The sequence below is a fragment of the Cydia splendana genome, chromosome 18, assembly GCF_910591565.1.
Source record: "Cydia splendana chromosome 18, ilCydSple1.2, whole genome shotgun sequence".
NCBI classification, from domain to species: Eukaryota; Metazoa; Arthropoda; class Insecta; order Lepidoptera; family Tortricidae; genus Cydia; species Cydia splendana.
This window is the reverse complement of record NC_085977.1, coordinates 5,384,543-5,404,836: the sequence shown is the minus strand read 5'-3', so window position 1 is coordinate 5,404,836 and position 20,294 is coordinate 5,384,543. Positions and strand designations below refer to the sequence as shown.

The 20,294-nt window shown below is 35.6% G+C and overlaps 1 protein-coding gene across 2 annotated transcripts in view; it reads left to right on the top strand.

The window, feature by feature from the left end:
* The first annotated feature begins 3,446 nt into the window (after positions 1–3,446).
* LOC134799408 (neural cell adhesion molecule 1-like) overlaps positions 3,447–20,294 on the top strand; it is a 153,011-nt gene continuing 136,163 nt past the window's right edge. For both annotated transcript variants that reach the window (XM_063771803.1, XM_063771802.1), the window contains exons 1-2: positions 3,447–3,688; positions 19,606–19,790. In XM_063771803.1, coding sequence (XP_063627873.1) covers positions 19,700–19,790 — 91 coding nt within the window. In that variant the 5' untranslated portion in view covers positions 3,447–3,688; positions 19,606–19,699. The remainder of the gene's footprint in view (positions 3,689–19,605; positions 19,791–20,294) is intronic.

Below are 20,294 nucleotides of genomic sequence, written 5' to 3'. Positions count from 1 at the left end.
GTCCGTCCGTCCGTCCGTCCGTCCGTCCGTCTGTCACCAGGCTGTATCTCACGAACCGTGATAGCTAGACAGTTGAAATTTTCACAGATGATGTATTTCTGTTGCCGCTATAACAACAAATACTAAAAACAGAATAAAATAAAGATTTAAATGGGGCTCCCATACAACAAACGTGATTTTTGACCAAAGTTAAGCAACGTCGGGAGTGGTCAGTATTTGGATGGGTGACCGTTTTTTTTTTTGCTTTTTTTTTGTTTTTTTTTTGCATTATGGTACGGAACCCTTCGTGCGCGAGTCCGACTCGCACTTGCCCGGTTTTTTTATTAAGCCATGTGCTTCAACACATATATTCCTTGTGTAATTCTAAGCATTCTAGTCCGAGAGGCAATAAAAAATGTGCGTCTAGTCGGGAAGGGCGGGGTACAAAGATGGCTGCCACCCGTCATCTTTAAAAAAAAAACTATTCTCGTCCTGGGTCAGCTTCTAGGGCAAGTTTGGTATCATTATCGTATAAACTGAAGACGTAGAATTCATTGCTGATATCAGTTCTTTTCAGTTTCATACTACCTAATTTTAAGCCGACCACTGACTATCAGTCCGCCGGACGATATCGGCCGGTCAGTTGTTCGGAACTGTAAAATTTTTGTTCTGACAGGCCGATATCGACCGGCGGTCTGTTAGTCAGTGGTAGGCTATACATGAAAAACGTAAAAACTAAAAAGGTGAAAATTTTAGCTTATTAGAATAACTTAAGGAACATGTGGTGAAGTAAATATTTCAAGGATCAATTCCAGTAAAGTATACTTACCTTGAATTTTCATACACATTAATTGTTATAAATGCTCACTTCAGTTCGGTATTTTCCTATACCTACCCAATAGCCAATTTATATTTTTAATTCAAGGGTTATTTGATTTAGAATTAAACATTTCCCGCACAAGGGCACCTCGGTAATTAAATTTGTTTGCTAACATGGCAGGGGCTTACGGCGGGTTAGTAATTTTTGCTTGTTTACATGAAATATAACAGATGGGTTTTAATCAAGTGTTAAATCCTGGTTATATACGGTTGTTTGGTTTACGTATGCCTTCGGGAGTAAATTTACTAAAGTAACTAGGTAAATTGAATCAATACCTTTGATATAATGTTAATTCAAAGAGATGATCAATGATAGGCAAAAGGTAGGGTTGCTAAGACAACTGTGATTTCACATCACGCCGACTTCCTCGACCCTCGTTTTTGCGCATGAGTCGCGTGACACACACAGAGATTCACAACTTCGAGAGTAGAGTAACCAGAGTAACCCAAATACGGTAAGTGTCTACCTATGTGTGAGTGTAAAATCGACTTGTCGTGAAGTCATAGTTTTGTCTTAGCAACGATACCTCTTTCTGTCCCTTTGTGTGTTATAATTTTTTTATTATGACTGACTGAATTTAGAGACAATAGTTTTTTATTTTTCGGCGTGTCATGTATCTATGAACGACAACTAAAGCGATTTATAACAGTCGATAAAAAAATAACTACCCAAGTGTTAAGAATTTTCCCGTAACTAAATCCATAACAGTAACGTAACTGACACTCGCATTTGAATTTTTAATTACCTATATAATTTCTATAAAATCTAATATACAATCAGCAGTTAAAGGTAAGCGGGCGTAAATTCAATGTTGACGTGTAAAAGTGCCCTTGTGGCCTATTCGCTGAATAAATGTTGAAGTTTGAAGAAGCGAGAACGGTATTCACGGTGATTCACACAAGCTCTTATGATACTATGAATAAGGTTCAGCTTAGGTCACTTTGGAATTTGGATCACACGCTTAACTACTTCAGCAGCTAAAGCGGCCGTTATCGCGACACATGTGGGCGTAAATGCCAGAACACTTAGCAGTCAGCGGGAGGGTCCATCATTGGGTAATTATAATGTTACGGTTGCCTAACAGCTGTTTCTTGTTTAATAGTCATCAGGTCTGTGAGGTAGGGGTTGGAAATAGTACAAGAGTGTGAATTGAAGCGCGAAGACAAATGCGAGGGCTTAGTTAACAGGAGTTTGTAATTCCTGTACCGCCTGTGTGGCACACAATGTTTTTCATCATACTGGTGAGGAAAAAAAACGAAAAAAAAATATGAAATTTCTCTTCTTCTTCTAATTTCGGACGTACATTACAGTCCTAGGTCGAAATTTTGGATTTGCGGATCGCGTAGCAAGTGTGATGAAATAGTTTTAGTTCATCTTTTGACGAAAAAATTGTTAAAAATATAACTGATAATACTTAGCATCAAAATATTAAGATAATCGCCAAAAAATGTAACTACTTAACCCTAAAGTTACAACGATAAGACCATGTAGGGTATGAAAAAAAAAACATTCATATACTTTTTCCAAGTCCAAACATAAAATTGCGTACATGAATAGTTCTTTTCCTATTCGTATAGTTTGTACTTTGGCCACATATGTAATAAGTACTTATAATATTAACCATAATATTTATACAATCAAATTAAACAGAAATTCTCTCACCTAAGCTATCACTGAACTGTTCCCTCGTCTGCGAATTCATTGTTTACGTTTAAACAATCCACAACGGATTTAAATGAGATAACAACCGGCTTATTCATTATTTTCTTAAGTACACTGTTCTTACCCTTAATTGATGAGATTTGAAAAGAAGTAGCAAATAATTATTATTTAGTGAAAATGCTCGCCCAATTTTATGACAAATAAATAAATGGCTGATTACCTACATATTACTGATGAATGCTTACTATGCAAATTAGTTAACATTAGTGACATTTTTAATTTCTCATGCTTTGAACACTGGGTCATTGATTATCTGAGGTGCGAGCTGAAAGTGATGTATTTCGGCCTTAGGTTTGAAATGTGGCATTTTCGTTTCTGTTCTCGTCCCGTGAGCAACTAGTTGGAAATAAATGGTAAATACTGACCCATTCGCCAGGAAAATTGGAAAGTGCCCTTATTTTACTCAGCATGGGCCCTAGATATACTTTATCAAAAATTATGTACTTACCTAATTATACTAATAGATATAGATGGCCAAGCAAATCTTGTCAATAGAAAAAGGCGCGAAATTCAAATTTTCTATGAGACAATATCCCTTCGCGCCTACATTTTTCAAATTTGCCGCCTTTTTCTACTGACAAGATCTGCTTGACCAACTTTAGTTTACAATTTTTATTTATGTGGTGACATTTTATTAAGGAAAGTAAAAAAGAAAATTAAAAAAGTGAAAGATACAGCGGTGGCGTTGAGGCCCATCCGAATATCACTTTCTCTGTCGGGCTTGACTATGCATGACTAGTATCAAATATAAGAGACTATCGAGACTATGCACTCCCTCCTATTTTTTGAAAATGGAATTCATTGCAAATTAACGTTTAACGTTTATCTAAATATGAAATTCTTCACAATCGAATCGGGATGCGACCGAGAGGTCCCGAAGGCGTCCGGGGGTGCCCGAATCCCTCACCTTTGGACACCATCGGCCAATGCCGAATCAGTGCCTGCTCGCAGCGCGTGGCGAGTGGACGTGTGTCGCGCGTCGCGGGGACCACCTGCTCGCGGTTGCTAATGAACATAAATGAAAAATTGTGCTCTGTGAAACAATTAGTCACACTGATTTGTGATGTTTAATTGAATTTTGAAATGGAGTTAACTTGATTTATGGAGGTAAATTTAATGAGTTATTTTAATAGTTGCGGGAGGTATTCTTGCATTGTTTTTGTTATGATGGGTCAAATTTCGGAAATATTATTATAAAACCAACATCAGCTTGTAGTATCTTATATATTTTTAGTGAGAGTTTGCGGAATTTAATTATATTTAAATAAAAATAAGCTGCATTAAACCGCTTAATTGGTTTTATGTATTTTTCCTTCACATACCTAACGTGAGTCATATTTAATTTTTATATAATATGTTAATAATTGCTAGCTAGTTTTAATTTTTTAGATGAACTGGCGGCAGATTTTTGAATTTCGAGCGCTCGATTTCGTCACTCGAAAATCGTTGGAAAACGGCGAAGTGCTAATTTTATAAATTCGAGCGATATAAATTGGGAATCGAGTGGTATTGCCCACTCGTTTTCAATTATATCATTTAGTAGGATATAAATGCTACTATGCTAATATTAGTGGAGATATCATTGAACTAAATACACGAAATCGAGCGGTCGAAATTCAAAAACGGCCCCAGGTCTCTGTTGTACAAAGCTAGAAGTTGCGGCTTTCAATTCTATGTAAACCGACAACACCAGTCAAAATGTCACATGGTATCGGTCAAGCGCGTGTCTATCGCATCAACTCAACCGCAGTTCATCAAAAATCGTGGGTTCAAACTTCGGTTGTGATGTACCCATGGAGCTGAACTGACTGGGCATGGACTGACTAAGAATTAGTGTTGGTTAAGACTCGAGTCCTTTGAGTCCTCTGCTTCAAGACTCGGCTCAGTTTTTGAGACTCTTATAATTAAGTCAAAACTCGAGTTCTTTTCAACTCGTTAGAGCCCCGAGTCTTTTGTAGAGACTCGGGTCTCGCATGGTCATCTCGATGGTCCATTGCTGGGCCATCGTGTAGAGGAGCCATAAGACAAATGCCATGTAACACTTATCATACAAGAGGTTAGAACTAAATCATATCGACCAAGAAAGGTTTTCCTCCATCTAAAGGATTCGGACCGTCAATTCCGGGTCTGAGAGAGCATCGTACGCCTTACCAATTGCCTACCATCATCACCATCATTGTTCGCACAACAAAGCATACAATGGGACATGCTTGTTGGCAAATAAGCAGCTGCGCTGATATTGATAGCTCGAACTTGTTCTAATGGGTTAATGGTTCCTGTGCAAATCGAATTATGGGATAATTACGCGGCCATATTTCAATATTTGCTGCAATGTTCCTATGTTTACCTAGCGTCGAGTATATATGGTTTTATTTATGACTTATTTACTAGCAGAGTCTAGTAAATGAAGACTAACCGCCCATATGTAGAGTCACCACACTGGATTGTTATGCCATTTAAGGCTCTTGCTAAATTGGAAATTCTATAACGTAAGTATTGTACAACCAATTTAGCTAGGACCCTAAATAGCGCAGCAATCGCGGAGCGTGATAGTACAGTCACCTGCAATAATATGTTACTTTTCGAAGGCCGCAAAAATATGTGACACGCTCTTATGGCTCTACAAATATATATATAGTCCTCCTCATCCTTTTCGATGACGGCGACCCTAAATAAACATCATGGACGTTGTCTAGCGTGAGACCTTATGTGGCTGGCCAGGCCGAACCTGGTCTGAAATACTCTATTGCACGTGTGACAATAAATATATGGAGCAGAGACATGGTGCCTCTACAAAACAGACAAAACTCTACAAATAAGATCGTGTCAGATATTTTTGCGGCCTTCGTTGTGTAACATATTATGCAGGTGACTGTACAACCCCTAGAGAATCGTCAATGCTAAATATTATTTTTAAATTTTAGTTATTTGCTTATGAAAACTGCCCTAATGCTATTTATAATTTCATAAAGTAAAATTGAACTTGACTGATCGCAATTATAGTCACAAAAGTAGATTCAAAGCGAAAATAATATATTTGAGCACTTAGAAAAGGTTTAAAAATCTTTAAATTAGATGGCGCCATTAAATAAGGATATATCTAAAATGCTTTTATTATGCTCTATTTACTTCTGTGCATAATTATGATAGTCGCAAAAAAGCAGTGGGTGACGGATTTTATACGTATAAAGCTAAAATAAAAATAAAATGGTATTTAAAAAACACGCTAGGAACGTGTTGTTATATGGATGTTGCTCGTCTTGAATATTTACTAGTCAGTTGGAATTTGTTGTTATATGGATGTTGCCCGTCTTAAAATCTAAGACTCACTCTCTTAGTGAGTTTCTAGGATTCAGATACGGAATATTATTTGATACTGGCCTCTGCCCGCGGCTTTTTCCACGTAGAACTGTTTTATACCTTTTATTACTCCTGTACTAAATTTTATGCACCATTTCGTCCCGTTAAGCTATGGTTATCGAAATGAAATGTATTATATTTCCGAATCTGAATATGCTATCTGTATGCCAATTTTTAGCCGTTTTTGTCATGACTGAGGAACACATCTAAACATCCAAACACAAAACTTTCATATTAATAATATATGTACTTTTTTTTTTTCTTAAGTTAGATTGTTTATAAAATGAATATAAAAGTAAAATACAAAACACATAAAAAACAATAAAAATACATATAAAAAGTCTAGGACGTATTTACTTATTACTATCATTAACGAGTACCTTTTTGGGAAAGGATCTTAAGGCACTATGTATTATCCCAACAAAGGCCTCAGGGAATAGCTATTAGGTTTAGGTATAGTCGGTATACGACGTAGGAATAATTTTTTTAATACCTTAAGACGTTAAGTCCGTCATTTGTACAATTTTATACCGTGCAATTAGGGCCGTCTTCAACTATGCTGGGGCCCTTGGGCACATAAGAATTTGTAAAGTAAAGAAAGCTAATTAAACTAAATTTTTTCTACTATGATCTTCTATTTATTATGGGTATTCAAATATACTGTTACTGTCTGTCCTTCGGGGCCCCCTGAGGATGGGGGCCCTGGGCACGGGCCCCGTGTGCCCTTATGGTAAAGACGGTACTGCGTGTAATAAAGTATAAATAAATAAAAACTTCACCAATAAGTTTCACTGTCCAAGACTAATTTAGGCTTAGATATAACTAATTTATACTTCACTAAGTTTATCCTTGGCCATTTCAGTTCACAAGAGCTTAGTTTAGTTTTGCTTAGCGTGATTTGACTAACAACTCTACAAACTTAAACATGCTAAGTGTCTGGAACCCACGGCTGTTTCAAACTTGGCGATGCACTGCCGTGCACCTTGCTAAGTTTCAACTTACCTTGCATGGAGCTTAACAATTAATTATTACTTATTACTAAGCACATATTGTAATTGTCATAAGTTGCGCTTTAATGAACAAGAAAATTCATGAAAATCACATAGTGTAAAAATCATGTGTTTATGTATGTGCCTTCTTCTTTAAGTTTTATTAAATCTTTAGCTGCTAGGACCCTTAAATGTCATCTAAACTGTTAGATATTTCGACAAAAATGATTATATTTATTATTTATGTTATTTTTGGTTTTACATTAGCATTCTTTACTTATTATTCATGCTAAAATATTCGCTACCGCACAGATTTTATAAATCTGTATAATTTAAGCTAGCTGTATATAGAACACACCCTAAATAAAGATAATTAATGAAAGTCAAAACCAGGAAACGAGCCATTATCTACCACTTAAGACAGCGAAGAGAGCCTACATTCTACTTCGTACAATTCCATTCATATTAGATCAATTTATACGCGCTTTCCGCTTGATATTGTTTTTGCTTAGGCAAGAGCGGGAATGACGTTACCAATATAATTTATAATTATAAAAAATTGAGTTAAAATTGTAATACCTAACGATGAAAGTATAGGTAGATCAAAGAGGGTATGCTGAGTGGAACTCGGTTATTTTAACTATAATTTAAGTCCAAAACATGGATTTGCAACGTTAGCCAACCATACGGTATACCTAAAGTTGCAAACATCTTAACTCGAGTTACGAGATTTACGACTTTAGCCGACTTACTGCCCGATTTGAACTTAAAGATACGTCAATTAATAAATCTAGAAACGATATGGATTAGATGTGCCAGTATCAAAAGTGACGTTTTTTTTAAGAAACGTCACATTTGGCACTGACATATCTAATCCATTTCGTTTCTAGATCTATTAACTGACGTATCTTAACACATTCAATACCACTAAGTGCTACGGGTTACGCTCGTAGCGCGTAGCCACGGTTTCGTCGTATGTAGCGCGTAGTCGCTACGAACAGTGTACCCGACAGTCGGGTTCTTGGTGTTGAATGTGTTAAAGTTCGAATCGGGCCGGCCGGTTATTTAAAGTTTCATTGCGCTCCAGCATTACACCGTAGAGCCGTAGCATTGCTGACGCTACGCCTTGAAAGAGCGTAGCAATGACAGTGCTACGGCGTAGCTGCGTACGCGCATAGATTTGTATCATCATAATGTTATACATATTTAAAATGGTATGAATACGTAATGTCTACCTAGTTTCTACAGGGAACATCAACAAGTTAATGAAATAATAATTTGTTTGTTTTAAAACATTACATCATTGTTAATAAAAACATCATTATTATAAAATTAAAATCTTTATTACGAAATGAAGACAAATAAATATGACAAAAGCTTAAAAAACCGTGTTCTTTAGTATTTTGAAAGTCAAAATTAAAACAAGATTGTCCACGAGTAGCGCTAGAAAACAATTGTCAACAAGCACGCCACGGGCGGCCCGCATAGAATTTCTTTCAATCCGTATTTCCCGATACTGCCTTAGAGACTCCGTGTTGACTTGTGTTGCCTGTGTTTCATCGTGTTAGTTTTTGGGCTTGCTTTACTCTAGACACTAGATTGTAGATATACTTATGCGTGCTATACATTGAGCTGATATTCATTTGTCTATTATTTTGTACTTTATATTAAAACACTTTAAACTCTCGCGTTTTGTACAGATATTAAATTATACAAATACGTCATTCTTTCCGTGACCACAGCTGGTGCAACTCAGCTAAAACGGCAGATTTTAAGGTAAAAACAATGAAATTATATCGCGGTAGACCTGTTCGTATACTTACATATATAATATACGACCGCTTGTAGTCATCTTTTGCGATGTTTATCTGCAGCAACACACATTCCATGAACTTAATTTAAGCACTTACATGCCACTACTTGCCAAAAAGACTACACTTTATGTTTTCACTAGGTAGGGGAGAGTTGGCGATACTGTCAGCTATAATCCCAGGATATTCATATTCATCCTTAACGTAGCCAAGATACTGAAATTTTATATACACAATCAAACACATTTGTACCTAAATCCATAAACAAAATATCGACGTCCAAGTTAAAACTGGTATGATACCGACTCTCCCCTAAATGTATTAATAACTGTCCGATGGTTTTACTATCATAAAAGCCGATCATAAAAGCTTTTTGTGACCAGCAAAGTGGATGAGAAAAGGCCTGGACGTGAACGCAGTCCAATACGTTGGTCTGACCAGATCCGCACCGCTCTTGACTCCACAGTTCACATGGCTCTCCACACCGCCAAAGACAGAAACAGATGGAGAAAGTTCATAAGAGAGAAAGTGATGCAAAAGGGAGGTAACGACCCCCAATATTGAGGAATACGACGCAAGGATGAGGTTTTAGTATGAGGCATGGACATCAAACCACTTAACAATAGAACAGTAGTGGTACAAGAAGACAATTACGTGCCAACAACCACGCTTTCCTCGCCAGGGAGTGGCATTCAAACGTCCATAAATATTTTATTCTTGATTCGATATTGATTTGATGTTACGCGCAGTGTATCCCCTGTTACCCGTGTTACGTGTTGATGCGAGCAAGATGCCATGTGAAAAACATATTAGAAGAAAATAATTACATAAAATAGGTATCTTAATATTTTAACATCAACTCTTTTACTTGTCACATACATAAAACTCAATTTTTTTGTTGCAATCTGTCACAGACAAAGAAAATATTAAGTAGGTAAGTTGTGTTGAACCATATTTACAGTGAAACTAAAAAACAATAGTTTTCAAAATCTGCTGTCATGCAGTAATGTCGGCGAGATTTTGAAATGATTAATTGTAATTGTCTGAATTGAAGAATAAACGATATTTTTCCTTTTTATTAGAAATCATTCACCTCATCTCTACTGCCTACAATAAATAACTGCAACTATAGTTCGTTTTTTTAGCATTAGAAAGAACTTGAAAGAAGGTAAGCGATCTTGACATGTCTTTTAATTGAAAAACGCTTTTTAAAAATCAGTAACTATTACTTATGAAAGCAGAAGAATATAAATGATCGTATTAGATTCATAATTGTTACATATTTGCCGTAACTTATTTTTAAAATGTGTTTTTCAATTTAAAGACACATAAAGATTGTTTACCTTATTTCTAATGCTAAAAAAAACGAACTATAATGTCAGATCAAATAAACCTAGTTCGAATGCAGCCTCGGCCCGCACACAATTTCTTTCAATCCGAATTTCCCGATACAGCCTTCGTGACTGTGTTGACTCGTGTTGTGTTCCGTGTCGGCAATTGACGGGACATTTCGCGTTTTGTTCGTTTTACACTGTAATACTACGTTGGGAATGAAGATGTATTGTGTTATAACAGCTTGCTTCCATTATGAAATTGTTTGAAGCATGTATTCGTGTATGCTCAGTTTTTGTTTCTTGCTGCCTGCAATTTTATTTCAAACAGATTGACTTTTTGACTTATCTTGCTTTTTTTATCTCGAAATTTATTCATAAGACAAAATAATATTATTGTAAAATTTTAAATGTGTATTTCTTATATTACTGTGAAATTATGTGAGTAGCTTAATAGTATGATACATATAAAAAAGTACCTAAATTAAACTAGATCAGTTCAAAAAATCGTTGCCATACGTTATCTTGGTTACTACTGATATTTAAAATTCTCTTGAAGCGGGTGTTTCCGATCCGGTTTAGATCCGTTTAATACAAGCGGATCCAAAATAGTACCTGCATAGTAATACCAAACTGGATTGAAATACCTAGATAGGTTAGGTCTAACCACAAAGAAAATTCCAACCCATTATAACTCATAATCACACGAACCCGCAATCCAATTTGCATAATTAAACTATTAAACAAAAATACAAACAATACGATAATTCATAATTTATTACACCTAAATCGTTATCTAAGACATCTTAATAAGCCGCGCTTACGGATAAATCCTTGGAGTTTTTTGAAAATGAAATTAGCCGAAAAAGACTGCGCCATTAAAATGACATTAGCATAAATAAGAGGAATGCTAATCTAAGGAAAATAAATCTCAGGCGGGAAATAAAAATAATCCCTTGGTCGTTCAATGAGCTGGTGACCGATTTACTTTACGGCCTAGTCCAGAAAGCTGCCTAATTAATTTGTATTGCTGTGCCCCTTGCTTTGAGCATACTAATGCTCTTACTTACAAAGCATTTCTATCTTGGGTGAATAAAAAAATAAGGGGATCATTTTGCTACTGGCTTGTTGGTCGCATAGTGTTATGGGTTATTTTTATAACGGTATATTTTTGTTTTAAAATGGAATCCAAATTGTAGGTAAACGAATCGTACGTAAAATTTCACTTACTTCTTTAATTGCAAAATATATTCCAGGATTATTCTGTCCAATAAAATAAAAGACATACTTTATGTGATTGGTAAAGGTTTTATTTGAAGAAGAATGTCAAATAATATTTCAACATTTATTTCTAAATGAGGCATCTTCCAATTTTCAATTATGATCTCGATTTGTTATGCTTGCGATTATATCGTGATATTGTGATCGATATTCACCGAAACTAATATCATGTCAAACCAAAATCATATTATTACTAATAGAAATTGAAACAAAATTTTCCTATTTACTACAACTTAATTTTTTCGTAATTCAAAATGAAAGTAAGTATGCATAAAAAAACAGCTGAAAACTAAGAAAAATGAGTTACATATAATGTCTATCATTGACAACAATATATTCTGGGTTACAATAACCTCAGAGCTAGCTCAGTGCGAGCCATCCCCGAGAATTATTTACCAATCTATATCACATAAAATTATTATTAATATAAAATGAAACAAAATTTTCCTATTTAAGTACTACAGCTACATTTTTTTCGTAATCCAAAATGTAAGTAAGTACCTATACATAAAAAAAAAACAGCTGAAAACTAAGAAAAATGAGTTATAATGTCTATCATTGACAACAAAATATTCTGGATTACAATAACCTCAGAGCTAGCTCATTGCGAGCCATCCCTGAGAATTATTTACCAATCTGCGTCACATAAAATATATTAACGAAACCCAAACAAAGCCTCACAAAAAAAAAAATTACCAATCCGAGACACATTTCAACTAAAATAAACAACTGCGAATTACAATTCCAATCTCTGAGCCAATTCATCATATCCGTGCAAATAAATTTGACATTTAGAATGTATAACGCTACCCACAACAGTTGAGGTATTCCCTTGGGGAGGGATATTGCAAAAGCTTTGCCCAAATGCGGCCATCAGTTAAGACCAAGTTTAACACTCTTTTACACTAATTAGCCTTTAGGGAAAAAACTCTGAGGTTCTGGGTAGAGGATAGGAAATTTGCCTTTTCGGCCCTTGGGACTCTTGTTTAATTCTAAGGGTCGTCTAGACCGACGATTTGCGAAGTTGCATGGTTTATGCATAGATTTCCGATTCGGGTAGTAACCGGTCGTGTGGGTAAATTGTGTTTACGGCTGTTTTGGGGTTTGAATTTCTAATTAGTATATGAAAGTAATTAAGAAGCAAGGCATGGGATTTGATAACAAGTTTTGTGATTTTTTTTGGTATCTTCTAGGCTTTAGACTCATGTATACGGGTGTAAGGTGCTCATTTTAAAATAAAATATAAAAAATAACGACCCAGAGTTATTTATTTATTGAAATAAGTATACACCGCATTACAGTATAAAACCAAGGCACTGTGAAACTACAAAATAAAAGAAAAGACAAAGAAAAACAATAGCTACACATAAGAATGAAATTAACTAAACATTAGATTTGGGTGACGACGTAACCCTTTCCGACCGGTTCGATATAATCCTGCAAACTACTTTTAAAAAATCCTGTCCGCCAACAAATCGTCTTTTCGGGCTTAAACCTATTCCAATCTAAACTGCAGATATTAGCGACACGTTTGTGTACTAAATACCGTAGGTCAATGGCATCTGTCGGTCGCAAGACAGTGTTGAAGATGGTGGCGTATTTTGGTGTGAGTAGTGACACACGTAAGTTCATAATTTCGTATAATTTTGGTATCAAAGTTGCTATTTAACACTTAATTATTACAGTAAAAGAGTTAAATGAGTTTATTTAGCACAAATTAGAGTAAAACTATGTTATTTAGGGAAAACTACACGCTCGTAAAAAATAAGTGCACGAATTTGTGAGTTCGGCCGTAGCCCGTGAATCAATTGTCATAACTATTTGCAAGTTTGTGCGTATCCGGCTTTTGCGCAAAAAATTTAAATCACAATAGATAGCATATGTTTTATCATTTTATAATATATTCCGTTTCTTAGGTTTGTATTTTTTAAGACGTCCATTAGGAGCCAGACAAATCCTTTGAATTTTGTGTTATTGTGATATAGGTATCAAATATTGAAGAATTTCACGACGACCTTATTCCCCTTATTCGCTTTTGAAATGGATTCACTATGAAAGCTAAGAATCAGACGATGTTATAGCTTCGCTACGCCAGGTCGTGGTGTATAAAGCCCATCCAGTAGGGTTAAAAACATGGTGATTATAATTCTGCCAGATTAATGCTTGATTTCGGTACATCCATATAAAGAAGCTAAAACCAAGTTTGGCTGTGATATTATGTCACTGGGGTTAGGTCCAGCTGTTGGTCTATACTCGATTTTTTCTCGAAGTGTACCTATGCCAAGGTAGTTAGTTTATATCGCCATAGATTCTTTACAACTATATTACTTGCTGTAAAACTCAACACGGGTAAATAGCAGATAACACAGCACGGGTAAAGTAATGAGACATTCAAAGGCTACAATGGTATGTGATGTGGAAAGAGTCGGCTGATGATGACAGATTCAGTAATATTCTAGTTAAATGGAAAGACAGTATTCAAGTGTTCAGGCACAATCAATATTAGGGTTGTGAAGAGATGAGAGAAAAAGATTCGATCAAAACGTTGATGTTACAGCTCCAGAATTAGTTATAAACTATATTAAACACATGTCAATACTTCCTTTTTACTTGTGAATGAATCAATATACATTTTATGAGAACTTTTTCAAGGTTTTCCATATGATGTAGGTAGTTGAATTGAGATTACTTTATAATTGTTGATTATTGTTTTCAATCATTCTATAATCGTTTCGGTGTTGATTCTTAAAGAGAACTGTGATGATTATGTAAAATTAAAGACTTATTATTATACTAGTGTATTGTTGTGTAAAATGTTGCGTTTTTTCATATTATTTTACAAATCCAAATGAATTTGCACGTTCGTGCATTTACAGATAATTCCTGAACGTCACTTTCGTGCATGCGATTTTTTTTATGATGAAGGGTCGTTGGATTTTTTTTATCATTTTTTACGTGTATTTTATAACAAATGAAAACGGTTCTCATGCATTTTTCATAAGTTTTTGCAAAATATTTTTCCCGGCCGTAAAGGGGTAACAGCGTGGCTCCGTAGCGTCGTTTGACACGGCGTAGGGTTGGGTTATGCCAAGCTAACCGACTTGGCGTAACCTATACGATTTAGTCGAAAAAACAGAAGAAAAAATTCTTCAAATAGCTTTGACAACTATGGCACTATAAGGATCCCCTCAATTACTATTACATCACATCAGCATACGCGTTCCTAAAACCATATCGCACAATAATGGCGAAGGTCCGGCCTGACCTCAAAACCTACGGCTGAAATGGGCGCCAATGCTTCGGAAGCACCCTCTTTCTGCAAACGACAATGCTGAATCTTTTATTAGTTTCGTGAATGGACGCCCAGTTGACATAACCGTCGTGGACATCTGTTGTGATATTACGCCATCCTTGCCAGGGCGTAGTTTCATCGATCGGGACCACTCATAGATTACTCCCTTAAAGAATTCGCAGTGAAAAAATATATGAACACTTCAGGGGCCATGGTCAAAACTACAATACCTAGTTTATTAGAAAAGTAAATATGATCTAGATAAACAGATCTGGAATGACACTTAGATAATTAATGTGCAAAAGGCAAGTCATCACATATATAAACATTTCATGAGAAAGAATAAGGCAGATTACAAATGAAAAATCGTGACTTTTGAAGTCAATAGTTGAATGTACCAAATCGTAAGGTTAGCGGCCTGGAAAATACGAAAAGCTGTATTTAAGTAGGAGATACTGTTGGTGATTATAATGGAATATAAGTACTGTTACTATAATACTGTTGGAATATAAGTAATACGTACGTATGTACAACGACATATTTAAGAAAACTTAAAAACAACAACAACAATGATCAATTGCATGCCATACCTCATACAACCCAACTACCAAGTAGCGATAGCGTTCAACTTAATATGTATTAATTGATATCTTGACTTGACTTGATACACATTCAACACCAAGAACCCGACTGTCGGGTACACTGTTCGTAGCGACTACGCGCTACATACGACGAAACCGTGGCTACGCGCTACGAGCGTAACCCGTAGCACTTAGTGGTATTGAATGTGTTAAACAGATAGGTACCTATACCAGATATATATGTGGATAAAACTGAAAATGAGTCCGGTCGCATTTTAATTGTCTATAAAAACACTAATTATTTTGTATGGGAAAAAAAAATAGTTAACGAGTTTTTTTCTTGCAATATCGGTTCATACTTAACGCCTACGTCTGGTTAAAATTTGAGGTAATATTAAAAATACACACTGTAAATAAAAGAGCTAATATGGTCGCAAGTTGTTTCACATGCTCTATCTAGTAAGCACAAGTGATCTATAATCCCACTATATCTGGCCACGTGGAATATCTGAGCAAAAATTGAATTCCTCTGAAAACGTGCGCGGCCGATTTCGGGAATCGGTGAGTCGGCAAATGCTTAATCAGCTCCCTTGCCCTCTGTTTTGTTAATATTAATATGGGTATTTTTCCGGCGCAGCTTGTGGGGGTAACAAATGCCGGGTAATCATTAATGGGTGTAGTTATTTTTGTCTACATTTATACCTATACGGCTGAATATGTAGAAGTTTTGATCGCAGACAATGTAGAGTTTATTGCGTGAGTAAACTATTTTTATTACTTTCTGAATGTTTGACTGAGAATTATTAGCAGTGATTCGGGTTGTGTAACAACAGTAAACTTATCAATACTCTTATTTTCTCTTGAAACTTGGACGAGCTATTTTTATCAAAAGATTTTTAAGGTGAATACGGGTATGTATGGCCATCCTTCACATTAGGGCCTGTTCACACATTGATTAGTGTTTATTGCGAGTTCGCACATTTGAACTTTGCTACTAGCGTTTAGTGGTAAATGTAGGTGCACGTCACCTTAATTCAAAGCCTGACTTTCAATTACAAGTGTAAAATAGATTTCTAACATATTTTGCCGCTTAAATCTCCAACGCACATACGCAATGGCCGAAAAAAAAAAGAAATATGTATGGGTTCGCAAAGTTACAAAATAAAGTATACATCAAATAGCAATTGGCAATTCGGAATAGGAAGGTTCGCCCTATAAAGTACGTGAGGCGGTCAAAAACAAACTTGTGCAATAAATAACCCGATCGGATAAGAGAAAGGCTATTTTATTTTCAATAAAATATAAGGTACCTACATAAAGCTCAATTGACATACAGACGCTGGTTTGGAAAAGTTTTTGCAGTTGCCGAGAAAATGGATTTTCTTTAAAAGAAAGATCGCAAATTGTACCACGCCCGGTAATTTGTTACTGGTGTACTGCAAGACTCCGAACGTGTACTTGCGATTGGACTTAGCCAGGAACATTATTATACTACGTGTTTTTTTAACCTCCGTTAATGTCAATAGTTCATTCCTGAGCTTAAATTAAGTTAATTTGTCCAAAGACACCAGTATTCTAATTAAGTCCATTTTGAAGATAATCAATCATTTATTTTTATATTATCTGATAATGCCCTTACGAGCGTGTATCTATACTTGCCTTAGGGCATATTTTCCTATTGATTAGTTTACTTTGTACCAGTTCCTAAATTTGCTGGTAAACGCAAGTACTGTAATGCCTCGGATACTTAATCGATATTCGAAATGACGACATGTCATAGTTTTCAATTGTTTGATTGAGCTAAATACAAAAAATAAAAATATACGAAATATAACGCTGTTTAGTTTCATTAAATTTACTTATCCATACCCCGAATTTAACGAAATTTATTAAAAATACCGTGTGTTGTTACTTAGGTACGAAGAAGTACCCGACCTACATATAGCTAGAGGTAAAGGCGTTGTTGCCTGCGTTAAAGCATTCCTTACCTACCAGCGAGGCACATTACTAGTATAGGCATGATTGTAGCTACAATATTCTCATACCAGATCCGTGTCTTAAGGGCCGTCTCTATTCTCTATAATAGTCGTCGAGGCTATTACATAGACGTCTGGATTGGCTGCAGAACATGCCAACAATGCTAACGTACGTTAACGTTAATGTACCTACTCAGAGGTAATCAGGTGGATGCAATTTGGTAAAGGGCCCTTGGCGTCTAAACTTAGATAGAATTACCTTTATTGTAATTTAATTAGACTTATACTAGTGTTTTTCACTGTTTAATTTATATATTAGGAGTTATTTATGAATGTGATTAAATATAAAATAGAGTATGAGAAAAAGTCGAAAGTTATTATTCACAAAAGCCATCGTTTACTTTACCAAAAGGCTAACAAATTTAACAACCGACTAAATTATGGAGCACCTCACAATAAATGGCCTTACAGCACAAAAATCGTCTGAAACTTTCGGTTTTCCTTTCATTCGAGCGGACATTGTACGACATAATCGAAGAATAAATTTTTTGTTACTGTTGCTAACCTTTTTCAGAACTTTTATTCTCTGGGACAAGGGTCAGCCGCTCCAGGAGAGATTAAAAAACATTATTTACCCGTGTATGGAGCTAGCGTCAAAGTTTTATATTTCTGACAGGGGATGGTCCCCTTTTACATGTATGCCGACACAGAACGATTAAATTAGAACTTTTCATAATTTAATATACGACTAATTTGAGTTTTAAAGGGTATAATGATTAGGCGATGCTCTGACAATTTGTGTGAACGTTCATTATTTAAATAAATTGTGTATTAAGTTCACAATTTCTGTTAAATTCACAATCTCTGCGAAACTGTTATACCTGTAATATTTCAGAGAGAAATTGTTAATGCTGTTTTTATTTGTGTCTAAAGGTATCTGTAACTATGTGTCTGTCCTGGCATCCCACGTCCCATTATAAACGAGAATAAATACTCTATACGTATATTTTACAACAAATATATTTAAAATTAACTTTTACCGTACAATTTGAGAAATACAAGTTTGCCATTTTTTTCTGAATAATTTATTTCTTCACGCTCAAATATAAGTTATCGAAATATTTCTATACAAGCCATTCAAATATCTTATTCCAAATATGTATCTTTATGTCACATTTAATATTACCGTAAAATGGGTGAGTAGGGACAAAACTGACATTCAAACCTCGATAAAACTTTATTTTTACATGTGGCAAACTGATTTTTAATCATAATAAATGTTGCAGTCATGTGAATTTTAGTTTTTTTATGTTTTTGTGTAGTTCCATTTCATAACTTTAAAGATAAATACGAAATAGTAGGAAATCCAAGCTCACCTCGTAGTAGGGGTGAGCAGGGATTTCCTACTAAGGTGAGTTTTGAAAATTGCTGGATGGACACTTTGGGATTATGAACATTATAGCTTGATTTGTTATTAGAATATATAATTTACGTAGCAGTAGACTGTAAAAACCAACTCACCCCTCTGTCATCCCTCCTCACCCCATTCATAACCCTACTGCCCTCGTAATCCCTACTCACCCCATTTTACGGTACTAGTACAATCAATCGTTAGCCTTCATCAGATCACCTTCTACTGAAAATCCACCCGTTTCTTGCACCATTCCTTATTAAATAACTTTTGAACTGAAAAGCCCATTCAACTTTAAATGACTGTAAAAACGACCCATCAATAACAAAAACAATCTCTTCCGAAATTTTAAACAACATTTGTCAAGAAAATGGCGCTGTAGAAACTCTTTGATGTTTAACGCGAATTAAAACAGTAATTACGGAATTCAAGTAAATTAAATGTAAATTTACAATGGTTAAGAATTAAAAGCCAGGGAAAGCTTATCGGATGCAGCTCACGTATCGATAACAACGTCAGAAAAGCCATTAATTAAATGTGTTTTAAAAAGGGTTTAAACATAATCATAGTACCTTTGAATAGTTAGTATACAGGTTATGTAGTTGGTTTGTTAGTTAGTGTGGATCAAATCTTGAAAGCTAAATTTGACCCACTTCCCGATTTCCGATTAAGCTGGAAATTTGCATCAGTCGGAGTGGCAGCTGATCTGATGATGGAGACTGGAGGTGACCATTGGCCATAGGAACTCTGTGATAAAACAACGCAACCTAATTGTGTTTGGGGTTTTTAGAATTGTCTCGATGAGGATTAGTTGCCTGTGGCGTAAAAAAGTACAGTCAGCGGTAAAAGCTTCTACCAAAAATTCCATTTTTGGCAAATACTTATTTTATCCATTATCTAACGATTTTAAATTAATTCCATTTCATTTTGAATTAAGCTAGGCATTTTTTTCCAACATTAAAAATAAAAACGTAACTATTGTGTTCCCACAGGTAAGCGCAACTCTCGCGCGGAAAACTAATAATGGTTTCAGTGTGGACTGTGCTGTGAAGTGATTGCTAAAGGCATAATGTAAGATAGTTAACTATGTGTTCGGTAAAGTGGCTGCGGCTGCTGGTGATGCTGGCGGCCTGCTGGGCCCAGGAGGGGGAGTGGAGCGAGGATGCCGAAGACTTGGGTAAGTGTTATCAATTTATTTATAGATAAAGATAGTTTTTTATTCCAGTAGGCATATTACAATGCGGTTATGAACGTCAAATAAAGCTACACCGGCTCCAACCCCACACCTCTGCCTCGAGAAGATTTAAGTCCCCCCCTCAATTGGAGGAGGGTATCCCAATATGGAACCGGCAACATTACATTAGAATTAACATTAGCATGACTTTGCTTTAAATGTGGTACGCGATTTACACAAATTGGTGCATATTTTTATCATTTGATAACAACTCCTCTAAATTGACTTGTATAGTAAAACCTTAGAGCATTTAGTAACTGGAGACGCCTTGTCTGTCATTTTCTGTACAAAAAAGTATGCCGATTTTTGCGGTGGGCACGTCAAATGTATGGCTATTTTGTACGTAACGTACAAATAGCCATGTCAGATAAACGTCATTCCATACAAAAGTTTGCACAATAATTGTGCAAGGATTTCGGCAGAGGGGTAAGATCTTTCTTGAAGGCG